Source organism: Rhinatrema bivittatum, chromosome 2 (genome assembly GCF_901001135.1).
Source record: "Rhinatrema bivittatum chromosome 2, aRhiBiv1.1, whole genome shotgun sequence".
Taxonomy (NCBI): Eukaryota; Metazoa; Chordata; class Amphibia; order Gymnophiona; family Rhinatrematidae; genus Rhinatrema; species Rhinatrema bivittatum.
Genome location: NC_042616.1, coordinates 580,184,976 through 580,201,687, shown reverse-complemented (window position 1 = coordinate 580,201,687; position 16,712 = coordinate 580,184,976). Strand labels below are relative to the sequence as shown.

Sequence of the window (16,712 nt, the reverse complement as noted above, 5' to 3'; positions counted from 1 at the left end):
GATATCAGGTTGTATGGAAGACTGTTCCATAAATTTGGAGCAAGCCACTGAAAATGAGTGCTGCTGGGTCTCAGCACGTCTTGCTTGACTTAGTGAAGGAACTTGCAATTGGGCGCTCTGAGAAGCGTGCAAAGTTTTTGTAGGGCTGTAAATCTTCAATCTGCAAACAAATTACATACTAATGATTCCATCTTCTATTTGATCTTTGATTGAACTGGCAGCCAGTGAAGTTGGAACAAAATTGGGGTGATATATTCCCTTATACACACCGAAATCAGCTGAGCAGCAGCATTCTATAGCAATTGAATTGAATAAATAGTGTCCAACAGTAAGCCTAAGTACAAACTGTTGCAAATCAGGTCCTTACTATATTATATGTCTTCTTGAATCTCCTGTTTTACCTTATTTTTTTACTCTGTGGAAAGAAGTAGAATTATACAAATTTAAGCAACAGATTTCTTCCCTCTGCAGAATCATTTTTTAATTAGCATCAGCCAAGGCGCTGTTACTGGAGTACACACCATGATTGTAAACAAATACCATTTTATCAGCCTTGACTGAGTCTCTTTTTAAGATAATCTTATTGTAACGGAGTTTTATCATTGAAAAAGTTCTTCAAAATGTGAGGTTCGCTCCTCTTTAATAATTTGTGCAATTTTTTTGTATCAATTGTTAAAATGTTATGGACTTTATGAAAAATATTAGTTTCTTTCTCCCTTTATGCATTGACAATTATGTACAGCAGTATTATTATTTAATTTGGTGTGACTTCAGGGAGACTGGCAGCCAATTAGAGTTTAAACCTAAAAGGCATTTTGATAGTAGCGATGCCACTAAATTTATGGTCTCCAACCATGCCAGATGTCCAGAGCTTCTCTGAGCATGACTACAAGCATTTATTTATTGACCATTACAACATTACAACCAAATAACATTTTGGTTCTCCCTAGTCACACTGTAGTTTAAACAACACTGTCAGTCTAAAAGGATCAGAGCGTGAAGAATTGAAAATGTCTCTTGCTTTAGCATATAAAAATAGAAGCATACCCCACTGGTAAAATATTGAGAAATTACAAAATGCTGTATTGCATCCCTTCTCTGGGGCAAAGGGAGGGAAATTGGGAGAAAGAGGGTTATTTTTTAATACAGTTTGTTTTTTTGTCTTTTCAGAGGCTACCATTTTCCTCACAAAAGCTCTTCACTTCTCCATGAGTGTAATATGCACACTCCTATCCATGCATAGATGCATGCCTTCACTAAATGACTGTGGTTAGATTAAACAGGATGAACTTTTATTTCTATTTTAATATGCCTTTTTTTTTTCCCTTTAAGGAAACATTGTAAGTGTGAAAATGAACTTCAATATAGGAACTTCAGAGTTGCAATTCTTTTTCATAATTCTGAATCTAGGTTGCTTCACCTCATAACTCACAATGTGCTTAGGCTTATATAAAGTTTCTTAGCTCACCATCATAAGCCATTTATTTCAAACATTCAACAGGTACAACAGGGGTCCCCAAACTACGGCCTGAGAGCCATATGTGGTCCCTGGCTGAATTTCATGTCTCCCCCCCCCCCCCCCTCCCCACACACACACACACACAGCCACAGTAGCAGCAGAAGGAGCTTGATCTGGCCCACACCAGCGACGACAGGAGCTTGATCTGTCCTGTAATGGTGGTGATGGGAAGCACATTCCATCGCTGCTGCCGGCTCAGATAGATACTTGAAGTCAGAAGTGGAAGTAGCACCACATCAGAGTGGCGTGGGCAGGGCATGCTGCTGCAGAGCCACCGTTAGGTATGCATGCTATGCTACGCATTTCTGGCATTAGTGATGCTTGTGTAAGAGGAGTCATTTCGGCCAAAGACTGGGGGAGAGGATGCAGCAAAGCCATAAGGGATTTTCAGCTGCTATGCAGGGGGAAGGTGCAAGCCACTGGGAGGAAGGCACTGGGTTCTGTGGGACTTCCAGGTAAGGGTGGTGATTCCTGGAGCTCCCAACCTCATCACCATTTCTTCAGAGATGTGGGGGGAAGAGATGTAGATATTGTCCCCTAAGGATGCAGCCTTTAGCGGTGTAGAGTGCTGAAATCTTCATTAATATAACCCAGATAACAAGTCCGAGTATCTCTCCCTGGATTAGGGTTTTCAGTGAGGGTTGTTTTGCTTATACCATGAATCTAGCACTTTGCAAAGTGGAGAATGAGAGGAGGTCAAAAGGGAGAAGAGGTGAGGGAAAGGGATAAGAAAGAGGAAGGAATAGAGATAGCTAATGCATATGGGGGATGTGAGTGCAACACTGCAACACACAAAAGAAACCTCATCCAGCTATCCATCCACCCTCCCTGTCCCCTGCTTATCTAGGTGGGTAAATAGTGGGGAACGGAGAAGCAGGGGCGTAAGGTTGCTGGCAGTGTGACAGGGTTGCCTACTTTGCAAAAATCTTAGAAATATCTGCTGCACCCCTACATCCCTGGGAACCCTGCAGCTCCCCTCCCCCCCCCCCCCCCTTCCCCAGCATTTGAAATCACCAAAGGGCCAAACATAGAACCCAACTTCCCCCACCCCACCCCCTCAAAACCCTTCTCAGCAAACAATTCTGAGAGGCTCTCACCATTCCTCCCTCTGGTTCACCAAACTGAGGAGAAACTTCCCCACCCCCTGATTTGAAATGTTCTATATGGTCCTTCTCTTGAAAAGTTTGTGGACCCCTGAGGTATAGGATAAATGTTTTTAATTCAGGATCAACACACATCTAGATTGCATTAAATCATACTGTATAGAGTATTACAGTTGTGATGTTAAAAAGTTACCAAACCTGCAAGTGCTTATTCCGGTGAGATTTGGATATAATCCACACATGCTGTTCTGCAAAGAGGTTGACTTTTTGTGGCCTTTACTTTTACCTAGGCATGGGCTGCTGATGTTCCATAAAATAACAACTGTAAGTGTAGCCTTTTGAAGATGGCAGACACTGCAACTGGATATTGTGTACTACACCTCTCCTTTACAACTTCTATTTGTGATAAATGATGCACATTTGTACAGCACATGGAGTTGGTGAAAGACGGGATCTTAAAATGTGCAATCTTTCCATTTATAATTACTGCGGTATTGGCAGAATTAGGCATACTTAAGTATCCCCCAGTAGAGCATGTCTTTGTTATTGCCATTCTGTGTTTATTACAAAACTTGTTAGTATCCTGCTAGCATTAAAGACCATCCTGCAATCGATCTGCATATCATGCAAAATTCACACATTTTTGGGTTGTGACAATGATTCGGTTATTTGTACCCTCATTTTTTTTCCTGGATTACAATAATCTAACTACAGATTGCCATCCATGAAAAGTCCGGCCTTGGGAGACAAGTAGAGACCTAGGTAATGTGGCCTATGTGGAAAGGTCGATAGGGTTGAATTTATCTAGCCTGGAGAGAAAATACTTGAATGGGTGACTTGAGTATGGTGATCAGTGTTATGTATCTCCATTGAAGAAAAGACATAAAATAATGTGTTTAGATTGCAGTAAAGGAGATTTTGGTTAGACCAGGATGACTTTTCCACTATAAATGTGGTTAAGTAGTGGAGGAAGCAGAATTTCTGTCACCAGAAATTTTTAGGAACAAGTGATCCAAAATTCATCCAATCCTTACTAATAGTTATTTTTAAGAGCCTTAATTATTTTTAGAGGCCATGTAAAAAAATGTGAATATAGTGATTGCAGAGCATCTAATAGTTTGGAGAGAGTAAGGTTTCTCTGTCTTTCTCTATGCCTAATGAAACAAGCTGAAAATAAGGCCTTAGGGTGAGTTATGTGATTTATCAATATTCAAATGTAGGCTTATCCTTTTCTAGCAGGAATATTTACTGATTAACCGTTCACTTGACTCAGAACATGAGCTCTTCTGACGCATAATATTTGGTAACAGAAGTGGTACGTCTTTTGTGCCATTAATATGTAGCAGCCTTAAAAATGAACCCAAGTAAAAGTATGGAATGTGTCATCTTTGGCGAATGGCACCTAATATCAGCAAAACCAGGTGGCTGAAAGTTTGAAACACATGGCCCTGAGTACAGAGAAATACAGCTGTGAACTTTTCAGTGATTCCTGGTTCATGTTTACTACATAAGTTTTCCCGACAAGATGATTATAAACATTGGTTCAGAGCCATTTGAGTATTCCCTAAGATGTCAGACTTCTGACCGAAAAGCAAAGCAGTGCCGTTGTTCTAAATGTGCAGTGTTGGGAGAGTTTCATTAATTATGAGTGAAAGGGTGTTATAACATTTTAAACTCGAGCTTCTATGGTACTCTTTCTGCTACTAACAGCACCATGTTTGAATGTTGCAGAGGGATATTTCAAAATCTTATGCAGCAGCACTTTTGAGTTTAATTGTCTGCAGATGGTAGATGATCTATTTTTCTCACTCACTGCCACATTCCTAATAGCGCTCAGGCTGTTCTGTGTAAATTAGGGATTTTTCATATAAGCCTGTCCTTAATTTTACTGTGCATTTTTTTTTACCTCATTTTCCAGCTGCATCATGTTGCACCTGACCTTTTAATTTATATTACTCATGTGTCATGACTTCTTAGTTCATATAAAAACTACTGAAGAGCTGTACTAGATAAAAAAAAAAAAAAAAATTACCCAAACAAACAAGACAGTGGTCATTATGAGAAACCACAAACATTTCTTTCAGCTCTAATTTATCTACAGCTCAGAAAAAAACAGTCAAGTTCTTTTAGGAGCACAGGCTGTCCCTTTTGTCATGAGGGAAATGTAAACCAGTCAGAACATTAAAAAAAAAAAATTGCAACTGAAGTAAAATTTATCTCTAACAATAAATGTGGCTAGACAATACTCTGTAGAAAAAAAAAAACGATTTTTAATATGGACAGCTAAAATATATAGGTCTTGATTTATCAAGGGTTTTTCTCATAGGCACAGTGTGGGAGAAAACACGATAAATCAAGCCATATGTGCCAATGTTTCTGAAACTAACAAAAAGTCTGATATACCGCGATTAACTAATTGCAGTATTTGTAATCTAAACGAGGATTGAGCCTTGGCCAGGCAAGACAAACACTGTTGCCAATGAGGCCAAAGTTCATTCCTTAATCATGCCATCCATATAGCTTTCTGTTTCCATGGATTGTCATGTCATTCTCTAAACCAAGGTTGCAGACAGCATGTCTTTTAGCATCACTAAATAAATGAACTAATAAACTAATAAGGAAAAGGAACTAGAATCTTTGGTGGCTTTTTAAATTATCTTTTGAGTAAACCATAAATACTGACCAAAATTCTTCTTGCTAGTCTAGCTTCAGTGTGGCTTTTTTTTTTCCTCCTCATGCATGCTGACCTGGAAATCTTCCTTTGCCTTAGCTGCGATAATCGTGACTCAGCTTACAACACCATACATTCGCATCGCCCCTGCTGCAGGCGACGACCAACTAACAGGTCAGACATTAAAGTACAGACAAGTCATCTTGCCCATCTACCCACTTTCTGTTTGTTATTTGTCATCACACTTTATCACTTATCATCAGATATGTAGAAATGCGACGTGGTAGGTAATGGAGGGGAGGGGATTAGAGGTGTTGAGGCACAGCGGAGAATGCAAGGGCATTTTTAACCACTGAGTGTTGCTGTCCTTATTTACTAGTTTTCTTGTTTTCTCTTGCCTCTCTCTCTTCCTCTTATATTTCTTAATTTATTCTTTATTGGTTGTTTGCTTTTCTTTCAGTAAACTAAAGAATGTCCTTGCTATCAAAGCACTATAACTCTGTATGTCAGGGGTAGCCATCTCTGATCCTCAAGAGGCAAAAATGGGCTTGGTTTTCAGGACATCCATAATGAATCTGGGGGGCAGTGCATGCAAATCTATCTCATTCATACTCATTGGGGATATCTTGAAAACTTGGCCTGTTTGTGGCTCTTGAAGATCAGAGTTAGCCGCTCATGTTGTATGTAAAAGCATTTCACTGCATGTGTCCATTGTGTGCATTATCTCTGTAATGTTCTTTTCAGCCCAGTGATGTCAAATGTAATTGCACTGACCTTACATTTATGTTGGTGAGGCATTTGTTTGATTTAGCTCATTATTATAATACTATAGTTTTTGGATATCTAAGATCGGTGGTTCCCCCTCTTTTCCATTTTGACATTTACTTAAGAAAGCAATATAAGAAAATCATTGATTCTGCCAGAAAATCAAATTGATTCATCATCCATCAACTGCTTTCTTCTGCAAGCTGTATAAAAATAGAGCCTGGCAAACTTTGATAAGGGTGCCTCAGGTAGGGCTAACAGTTTGCTTTAAGTTTAGCAAATACTAACAGACTGTCTTTGCCCTGTGCTTTGGGCTTTATAAACCCAATGGTGTTTTATTGCAGGTGTTCTCATCCGCCTCATCAGTCTAGATTTAAGGATATCCATTATGAAAGTTCATGAGGTAGATTGGATGACTGTGGAGGCAGCATGTGCAAATCTTTCTCATGCAGAGTTATTGTGAATATCCAGAAAACTATGCTGGCTAGGGGTTGAGTTGAGAACCCATGCTTTTTATCACACGCTCTGTTTTCAAGTCTTCTGTAACCCGTTTTCCAGTAGGAAAGCATAGGTTGCGAACCACTGGTCTGAATGAACTGTTTGAGAGAGGGGTATTCATTTGTTTACACTGAAGAATTATTATATTTATGTAAATAACTGAGCAAGATAAATTTAGAGCAATGGTCATATATAAGAAATTAACCTTATAGATGCAAAGACATGAAAAATTGCACAGTGCTGGTGGTTTTTTTTTTTTTTGCTTTTATTAGTTGAATGACAAGGATAGTTGAGTTCATAAATGGAACAGTATGTTCATGATTGATTCTGGGGCTAATGAACACATGCATAAGGCCCTTTGGGAAGCGAGAAACAAAAAACAGGATGAGAAGAGAGATTAGGTAGATATATAGCAACAAAGCATGACTTTTGTACAAGTAAATTTACTTAAAAAAAAAAACTGACAGATAGTGGGCATCTTACAGTGATACTGCTGGACACAGCTTCAGATTTCATAGTGCAGCTATCTATGACGTATTCAGAAAATAAAAAATGAAATAGAGGCGTAGGAAAATGAACATCCTGGTGACGCTCACTGCAGCTATGTGGAGAAACATGTAGAACAATAAATGGCCCCCATCACAAACTGTTTTCTGCGATATTGAGATGGATAATGCATAGTGAAGAGGCATAATCCAAATAGTTATTTTACATGGATTTCACTTTCTTCCAATTCTGCGTCTCATTTTCCCATTCTGGTCTCATTCATTAATCTAACACTTACCTTCTGGTTGACCAGTTGTCTACCACTATTAAAATCAGTTAGAATGGACTTGGAGAAGGGAGAGAAAAGGATCTGAATAAGTTTATTGAGGGGACTGGAAAGGCATAGGCAGAGCCCTTGGAATGGTCTTTCTTATTTCCCTCTTTTCACTTGCAGTGCTTCTTGTGTTTCTAGAAATCACGGTAATACCTAAGAGGGATTATTTATTTCTTTTTCTTACAAGTGTAATAGGAGTAAGGATAGATTCATCAATAGGTGCTTTTCTCTTCCTTAGTCCATAGCATTCTCAGTGACCATTCCCCAATTATATTTGACAAGTTATTCTACCTTCCCTTTGAGTAATGTAGCATTTTTTATCAATTCCTAAAATAGATTGGGGTTTTGTTTGGTTTTTTTTCAGCTCTGTGATGTGAATTATGCTCTTCCTTTTAGCTTATTCCTCACTTTGCTCCCATTTCTGATCCATATGCTGTAAAACTCTACTCTTAACAGTTACACACATTCTTTTATGCTGAGTGTGGTCCATTTTATGAATTTTTTTTCATTTGATTTTGCTTACTGGAACAGCATGGACCACTATAATCTTTCTATAATTTCTTAAATATTATGGAGGTAATTTTAAAAGGAGTTAGTAGGTTACATTTACATTTCTATCATACCAATTTTGAAAAGTCATTTACCCGCATAAAATGCATTTACACGTGAATATCCTATGGACATATATTGTAGCAATTTTCAAAAGCCCACTTACATAGGCAAAGTGTCTTTTACATGTGTAAAACCCAATTTTAGGCGTGTAAATGCTTTTGAAAATCAGGCCCAAAGTTTTTTTATTAGTCACTATTTCTTCTAGTTCTTTCTCTCCCCATTACATCATGAATTGTACCACTAGCCTTTACAGCGCCAACTCCCTCTTACACAATTTAAACGTCATGGTTCTTCACGTTCAGTAATGATCAACAAATGTGTTCTTTACGCTGTATTTCTCAGGAAAGACAGATACAATGTGAAAATGTATTCTAATTAATGTAGTAGTTAGAATACATTTTCACATTATAATAAGAGTGTTTTAATAATACACTATGCTATATTTGTTGATACTTCTAGCAAAGATGGTACATTTTTTAAAAATTCTCTTTTGTGTGCCAATAGTATTCTAATTATGCCATGTCAGTGCTAAACAGTAACCATGAAGACATTTTTCATCACTATATTTTTATATCTTCTCCATTTTTAATATATCATGCAACAGCACAATCTGTTCTGTTCCGTTGATACTCAGCTGTACATTACTCTTTACTCCTTACTCTCACCTCTCATTCACTACTCATCCTTGACTTTTTTTCCTTTCTAAATTGCATCATCTCCTGGCTCTGATGCAGTTTTTCATTTCACTGTATCTGAAACTCACATATTCCTTTTTAAGCTACAACTGTTTAGTCTCTTTTTTCCCTTCCATTCTCTTATATTTCTTTCACATTGAAAAGTGTTCAGTGCTGAGTACAATGGCTAGCACTGAACACTTTTCAGTTTTCTTCACAGATTTTTTTTTTAATTTTATATTTATAAGAATTTTAACAATGGCACATTAATTCAATTGCAAGAAAAATTTAGAATGTTGTAACAAAAAAAACCTCAAAGAAACAAATAAAGAAATAAAAATAAACATTCAGCATTCTATAATAGTCCTCTAGAGGAGGATCTCATTTACCTATTACCAAGAAATATATATATACATCATGTATCATAACATCCATTATCACTATGTACAATAAACTTGAGCAGAATACAACTGTTGCATCCGTTGGTCTTCAGTGGCTTCGCCCCGCTTACCTCTCTCTACTTGCAGCTCCTCCCGCTCACCTTGGACTTATGGCCGCGGCGGCGTCTGCTTGCCGACCTCTCCAGTGTCCCCGGACCGGCTATGGTGCTGCCTCCCGCCATTCTCCTTCAAGGTACCTCTAGGGCATGCACACATGCCGCCCTCATCTTTATTTCCATGTTGGCGCGAACCTCAGGGGCGTCCCCCTGTTTTGATGTCATGACTCCAGGGTATAACTGCCTACTACATTTGCTAGCTCATTGAGTTAGCAACGGAATTCGTACAGATGGGATTCGCTCTCCATTCCTAAGCTACTCTGCCACTCCAGCTCTCAACTGGAACTCTTACTACCCTTCGGGGTCACTAATGGGGTACCCGCTCCTCGGGGGCCTCTCTGCTTCTTTCAGGTGCTATCAGGAAACCGGTACTTGCTCCTCGAGGGCCCATATTCCCTGTGTCGCTGCCTGAAACCACTACCTTCCACTTGGAAGAACTAACTACAGTCACCATCTGTGAGTACAGAAAACATCTCTCTCTATAGTACTGCTTCGCCGGAATCAGGTATTCGCACCTCGAGTGCCTGCCCTCTGCTCCAGTGCCAGACCTCTCGTCTAGTGGAATCTCAGCTACTGCTAGTGAGTACAACGCTACTGAGTCTCTCTGCTCTAAGGGATCAGGTACTCGCTCCATGAGGGCCTGCTCTCCCTGTCTCGGAGCTCTCCTATTCTACTTGGGACTCTGAATGCTAATTCTATTGTGCTGTCTCTTTTCCACTACAGCATTGCCTACAGAGGATCCGCTGTTCCAGAGTCCTGTGACAGATGCGCCCAGCCGGGCTCTACAACCACTACTCACTACTGCCACCTCCGGTGGCTCCATATACTGTTTAATAAAAGATTCAAATCTGTATTTGTCTGTCCGGAGTTTAGCCTGACACTGTGGTCCCTCACAGGACTGCCCCCGTGGGCGTGGTCAGCTGCCACAGTGTCCAAGGATCCACCCAAACACCAATAACCATAACAACAACTTAATCCAGTATTATAATAATAAGATATAGTGCATCAGTCTCCTCAATTTGGCACTTTATCATTGAATCATTGAAATGGAGGCAGAAAAGGACCAAATAGTCCATCCAGTCTGCCCAACAAGCTTATGGTAATATCTGCTGCGCTGTGTAGTTTACCCCATTCTTATCAGTTTCCCACACTGTAAAAGTCAGGGCCCTCGTTGGTTGCTGTTGAATCCAATTCCCCGTTATGCCTTGCCATTGAAGCAGAGAACAATGTTTGAGCTGCATCAAAGTATCAGTCTTATTGGTTAAGGGTAGTAACCGCCGCATCAGCAAGTTACCCCCATACTTATTTCCCCAGACTATAAAAGTCGTGGCCCTCGATCAATGTACGAATCCAAGTCTCCTTTTCCCCCTGCTGTAGAAGCAGAGAGCAATGATGTAGTTGCATCAACAGTATCAAAGCTTATTGGTTAAGGGTAGTAACTGCTGCACCAGGAAGTTCCTCCATGTCCTCATTTCTTCATTTCTATCCTTTAGCCTTTAGAAATCCACATTGTTTATTCCATGCCCTTTTTAATTCATTCACTGTTTTGGTTTTCACCACATCCTCTGGAAAGGCATTCCAGGCATCCACCACCCTCTCCGTGAAGAAATATACTCTGACGTTGGTTCTGAGTCGTCCTCTCTGGAGTTTCATTTTGTGACCCCTAGTTCTACTAATTTCTTTCCAACGGAAGGTCTGTATCATATCACCCCTGTGCCTCCTCTCTTCCAGGATATACATATTCATATACTTCAGTCTCTCCTCATAGGTTTTCTGATACTGACCCACACCATTTTGGTAGCCCTTCTCTGGACTATCTCCATCCTGTCTCTATCTCTTTTGAGATAAGGGCTTCAGAATTGAACACAATACTCCAGGTGAGGCCTCATCAAGGACCTATATAAGGACATCACCACCTCCATTTTCTTACTGGTTATTCCTCTCTCTATGCAGCACAGCATTCTTCTGGCTGTTGCGCCAGAGGTGGACCCTTGGGCCGAGGTGGGGTTGATGCAACCCACAGGAGGGATCCTACGGGTCCCCACCATCGGCAGGCGGAGTGGGCTGTTGGACGGAGGCTGGCTGGTGCGTCACCAATACCAGCCCTCATTCCCCGCAGGTTGAGCCTTTGGGTACTGGGGCCAGCTGGACTTAGGTGGGCCTCCGTATGTCGTCATCGATGGAAGGATCAAGGTTAGCCCAGAGGCAGCAACAGAGGCGAGAAGAAGTCTGTACTGAACAAGGCGGAGTCCTGGAGACCCGAGCGCCAATAGAACCAAAGTCAGGGGGCGCCTGAGCAAGAACAGGTCGAAGCCTGAATAGGCCAAGTCCAGGTCGAAGACTGAAGAGGCGTCATAAGGCAAGCTGGAGTCAGGGCCGGCGGCAATCTGGGAGCAGTAGCAAGCAAGGCTGAGGTATGGATAAGGAGAGAGTCAAGAACGTAGTCAAGCAATGCAGAGGTCTGGGTCTAGAGAGAGGCAACAGAGTAGTCGGGCAATGCCAAGGTCCAGTTGTGGAGAGAGGCAATGGAGTAGTCAGGCAAAACATAGGTCCGGGCTTGGAGAGAGTCGATGGCGTGGTCAGGCAAAGCAGACGTCCGGGCTTGGAGAGAGTCAACGGTGTGGTCAGGTGAAGCAGAGGTCCGGGCTTGGAGTGAATCAATGGCGTGGTCATGCAAAGCAGAAGTCAAAGTCCGAGGAGGCAATCTGAGGATAGTTTGAGGATCAGGAACACAGGAACGAGGAAACCAGGAACAGGAGTCAGCGAGGATCAGGAACCAGGAACGAGGAGAATCTCTAGGAGGCAACGAGTACTCGACCAGTGAGGAGACCTGTTGCAAAGGCAATCCTTGGGAGCAGAGCCCAGGCTTAAGTACCGGAGCTCTGCTGATATCATCTGGGGCCGTGGCTAGGTTCCCACAGCGGGCCCTACTTAAGACACAGTGTTGCGTGCGGCTAGGGAGGGGCACGGCGCTGAGTAGCGGCATCTCTCCACAGGCCACGCGGAGAGGCCCGACATGGAGCACCAGGATCTGTAGCTGAACCGGAGGCACCAAGGGCGGGCCAAGGTCGGAGCCGGTAGCCTACCGCTGCCAGGGTTGAGAGACCAGGCACTGGATTCACTGAGAGGTGAGGGGGCCGGGCCATGGGTCTGCCGTGATGGCATGCGTAACACTGGCTTTAGCTATTGCCTTGTCACATTGCTTCGCCATCTTCAGAACCCCAGGGACTATCACCCCAAGATCCCGTTCTTGGTCCATGCATATCAGCCTCCCCCCCCCAATCACCTACAGCTCTTTGGATTATCGCATCCCAGATGCACGACTCTGCACTTCTTGCCATTGAATCCCAACTGCCAGATCTTTGACCACTCTTCAAGCTTTCATAAATTACTTTTCATTCTCTCTACTCCTCCAGGTGTGTGCGCTCTGTTGCAGATTTTGGTATCATCCGCAAATAGACACACTTTACCTTCTGTTATTCTATCAATAATAAACTTTTCTAATTGAACCACATCATAAAAATAAATGTGTTCCCTTCAATTATACATTACAGAGAAATTTTAAAAAGAAAATGTAGCACAAAGCACTAGAACCTGACTCTTAGGCTCTAGAAACTCCTTCCTTGTTTCCTCAGTGGCATGAGATAAATCAAGAAAAATATTTACCCTCTGTCCTAGAAACAGGGATGACCTATTCTGAAAATAAAGCTTCAGTACAAGATCCTTGCCCATTTTTAAACCAAAAACTACAGCAATGTCCCTCTTTTCACCACCTTTTCCTGGGATGACTCTGAAAGATCAGATACACCCAAGCTGTCCACACAAACCAATAATTCGATATTTCTCCTTTTCCTCCAATTCCTTTCTTGGAAGCAGGTAAATGGTATGCCCTAGTAACTGATGGAATTTGCTGAGGCACCATTTTCAAATTCTCTAACAGAAACTCCTTCAGAGTCTCATATGTAGATAGGCTCAATTTGGGAATGATAAGGATTCTCAAGTTCTTGTATATAGAAGCATTTTCTACAGTTTGAAGTTTGCCTTTCAGAAATAAGTTATCTTTAACTAAAGCACACTTAAAATAATGAAAAGAAGAAACTTTTGAAGAAAGAGAACATTACTGAATGATATGAGAATCCAACTTCTCCTCATGCTTTGAAACTTAGAGGCAAAGGAACAGAGTTATGAAATACAACCTCTCAATATTTCTTCCATTCTAGTAAGGATTGCTGATACATCTTCTAATGTCATTGGCGTAACTGCCCACTTGACTCGAGAAATTCCTACACATGATAGTTGAATAGGATCAGAATCTTGCATATTCCCTCCAGCATTTCCTGTTCCTCCTCCTGGTCCTCCATGCTAGGCAGCATCAAGGTCCCTGGATCTTAACCCACCCCCACTCTGACATGGCTGTTACAATTGGGATAGGAATCTGGGCCTGCTAGCAATAAGAAGCTCATCAGTTTGCGCAACAATCTCCTTCTTCCCCAGACACACAAAATCTTTGTTGAACTTATGGACCTTTAGGCCGAGATGGATTTGATGCAATCTACAGGGAGGAGCCCTGCAGGTCCCCTTCATCGGCAGACAGACCTGGATGAGACAGAGGACAACTAGAGCTTTGCCTTTACCAGCCCACATTCCCCTCGGGTTGAGCCATTGGATGCTAGGGCCAGGAGGTCTTGGGTGTGGGCCTTTGCTGATAGTGGTGACGTCTGTCAAGATAGCTGGATTGGAGAAAGCTTAGATGAGGGGTGTCTGGAGATGGGCAGAGGTCCGTGGCAGGCAGCAATCAAGAATATCCAGGAGTTGGGCTGAGGTCAATACCAGGTATTCATCCAAAAGAAAAAGCAGGATGAATAGGCAGGGAAGGAAGGCATGGAGAATAACAGGAGGGCAGAAACGTACTGAAGAACTAACGCTGAGGAACTGAAGCTGAGGACAAGGAAACGCTGGAACTGAAGTCAATGACAAAGGAACCTCTGAAATTGAGGATGAAGGCAAGGAACCATTGGAACTAAAGATGAGCGGGGCCTGATGCAGAGAGGAGCAGCGACCCGCAGCAAGGATAGCATGATGTGACTGAGGCCCAGCTGGGAAGGTGAGGGCAGCAGTTTCCGGGGTTAGTCTGTGGACTGCCAAATGCAACAGTAGCCCTCTTAAGGCCCCTTCCTGAGGCTCTGAGCTTCCTTGGATGAGATTGATGAAACTCCTTTAAGAGATTATGGTCCAAAATGTTGGAGGCTGTCTCCCAGGAGTTTTCTTCCAGACTGTAATCCTTCCAAACAATGAGATGTTCAATTTATTTTGCCCTCACAGCATAAGATTTACTTGACTTCATATACATCAATGGTTACATCCTGAGGTTCAGTAAGGCCCTAGAGGGCCATGAGATTACCAGTAGTTTGAGTAGAGAAACATGAAATACGTTATGTATCTTGAGAGTTAATGGCAACTTTAACTGATAAGTGACAAGGCCCACTTGTCAAAATAGAGAGAAAGCACCAATGTAGCTCAGGGCTGGTCACATGAAAGAGATCCACAGGTGTAAATCGCATATGCTTAACCACACTTTCTCTCCAACCTTGAAGAGCTGGTCTTCTGCGGACATCTGCCATTCTCTTGGCTTTTTCAGTGGCCTTTTGGATTAGATGGTTGTTTTGTTTCCATAGTTCATGCAATTCCTGGGCAGAGAGTTGTGCCACTGGAGATGATACTGCCACTGATAGTGGCAGAGGAGGCAACGGTTATTTCCCATAGACCAATTGTAAAGGAGAGGATCTGATGGCTAAGCTAATTTTATTTTATTTATTTATTTTTAACTTTTATATACCGACATTCTTGCATTAAATGCAAATCATGCCGGTTTACAGTGAAACAGAAAAAGCAGGAAAAAATTCCTTAGTCGAATCCAATGAAACAGCTTAGTTAACAAAGGAAACATAAAAATAAATTTTTACATATACACAAAGGTTTGCACGAAGGGGTGCACAAAGGGGAGAGCCCCTTTGTCGCGCCCCTTCGGCGCATGACGCCTGGTATTGAGGCTGTCTTAACTGTCCAATGTTAGTGACGTCATGGGGGGGGGGGGCGGGTCTAATGATCGCAGTACTTACATCGCTGCTTCTTTCCAGTTCCATGTGAAGATCAAGCTGTTTCCTTCACTTCCCCTCCCATGACTGTGGGGTGAGAAGCGCTGCAGGGTGCCCCTTGATGTTATCTGGCTTCCCACACGCGACGCCTGGTGTTGAGGCTGTCTTAACTGTCCGATGTTAGTGACGTCATGGGGTGCGGGTCTAATGATCGCAGCTAATATGGGCATCGTGAGAGAACTCAGCCCAGGTTAAGAGAGTGGCCCAATTGTCCTGCTGCTTATTGATGTATAGTGCAAAAATGTCTTGAGAGTGCGATTTGTGCACTCTAGTTTGTCCATTCCCTTGTGGGTGGTAAGTGGTAGTGAAATCCAGCATGATGCCAAACCTTTTACAGAGGGAGCGCCAATATTGTGCAGTGAATTGTACACCTCTTTCCAACAATGTGTTTTGGCAGGCCGTGCAGACAGAAGATGTGGAGAGTCAAATAACTTGCCAGTTCTGGTGCAGAAGAAAGGTTCAGTAGTGAGTCAAAGTGTGCCATCTCTGAGAAACTATCTCTGACCACCCAAATCACAGTGGTGCCATCTGTGATTAGGAGGTCCATGATAAAGTCTGTGGACAGATGGGTCTGTGTTTCCTTGGGGGTTGGCAACAGCTGTAACAGCCCCCAAGGTCAGCCATGCAGTGTTTTTTGCTGTGCGCAGATAGGGCATCAATCAACATGGGCCTTGATGGCTTGCTTCATTTGGGGCCATCAGCAGTGTCGCTGAAGCAATTCAAAGGTTCATGCCCGTCCAGGGTTACCTGCAACAAGGGAGTCATGGGCCCATTTTAATATTTTCTCATGTAGTCTAGAAAGTACATCCGTCTTCCCAGGAGGGATGGTCACCATGGTAGCCAGAAATACTTTAGTGAGATCTATGTTGTATCTGGGAGATTCTGGGATATGCTAAGTCTGGAAAGTGTGAGAAAGGCATCTGCCCCTTGGTTCTTGAGCACAGGGCAATACTGCAGTTTGAAGTTAAAACTCGTGAAGAATAGCGACCAGCCAGCTTGCCTTGCATTCAGCTGTTGAGCTTGGGGAAGGTGTTCTAGGTTCTTCAGATCCTTATATATTGTAAAACAGTGTTGAGTTCCTTTGAGCAGGTGCGCCACTCCTCGAGAGCTAGTTTAACTGCCGGGAGCTCTCGATTTCTGATGCCATAATTACACTCCGCAGGTGAGAATTTCTTTGCAAACAAAAGACACAGACGAGGTACTCCTTGAGAGTGTTGGGTTAAAACCACCCCTACACCCAGAGTAGAAGCATTGACTTCTAGGGCAAAGGGTCGCATGGGGTCTGGATGATACAGACAGTACCCATCCACAAAAGCATCCTTCAGTTTCTGGAATGCTT

The 16,712-nt window shown here is 42.4% G+C and overlaps 1 protein-coding gene across 9 annotated transcripts in view; it reads left to right on the top strand.

The window, feature by feature from the left end:
* The window catches only part of PTPRM (protein tyrosine phosphatase receptor type M), a 1,907,823-nt gene that overhangs the window by 1,219,677 nt on the left and 671,434 nt on the right, over nucleotides 1-16,712 (top strand). For 6 of the 9 annotated variants that reach the window (XM_029591024.1, XM_029591022.1, XM_029591019.1 and 3 more), the window contains one exon: nucleotides 5,393-5,467. The exons of the other annotated variants lie outside the window; for them this stretch is intronic. In XM_029591024.1, coding sequence (XP_029446884.1) covers nucleotides 5,393-5,467 — 75 coding nt within the window. The remainder of the gene's footprint in view (nucleotides 1-5,392; nucleotides 5,468-16,712) is intronic. 9 annotated transcript variants of the gene reach the window in all.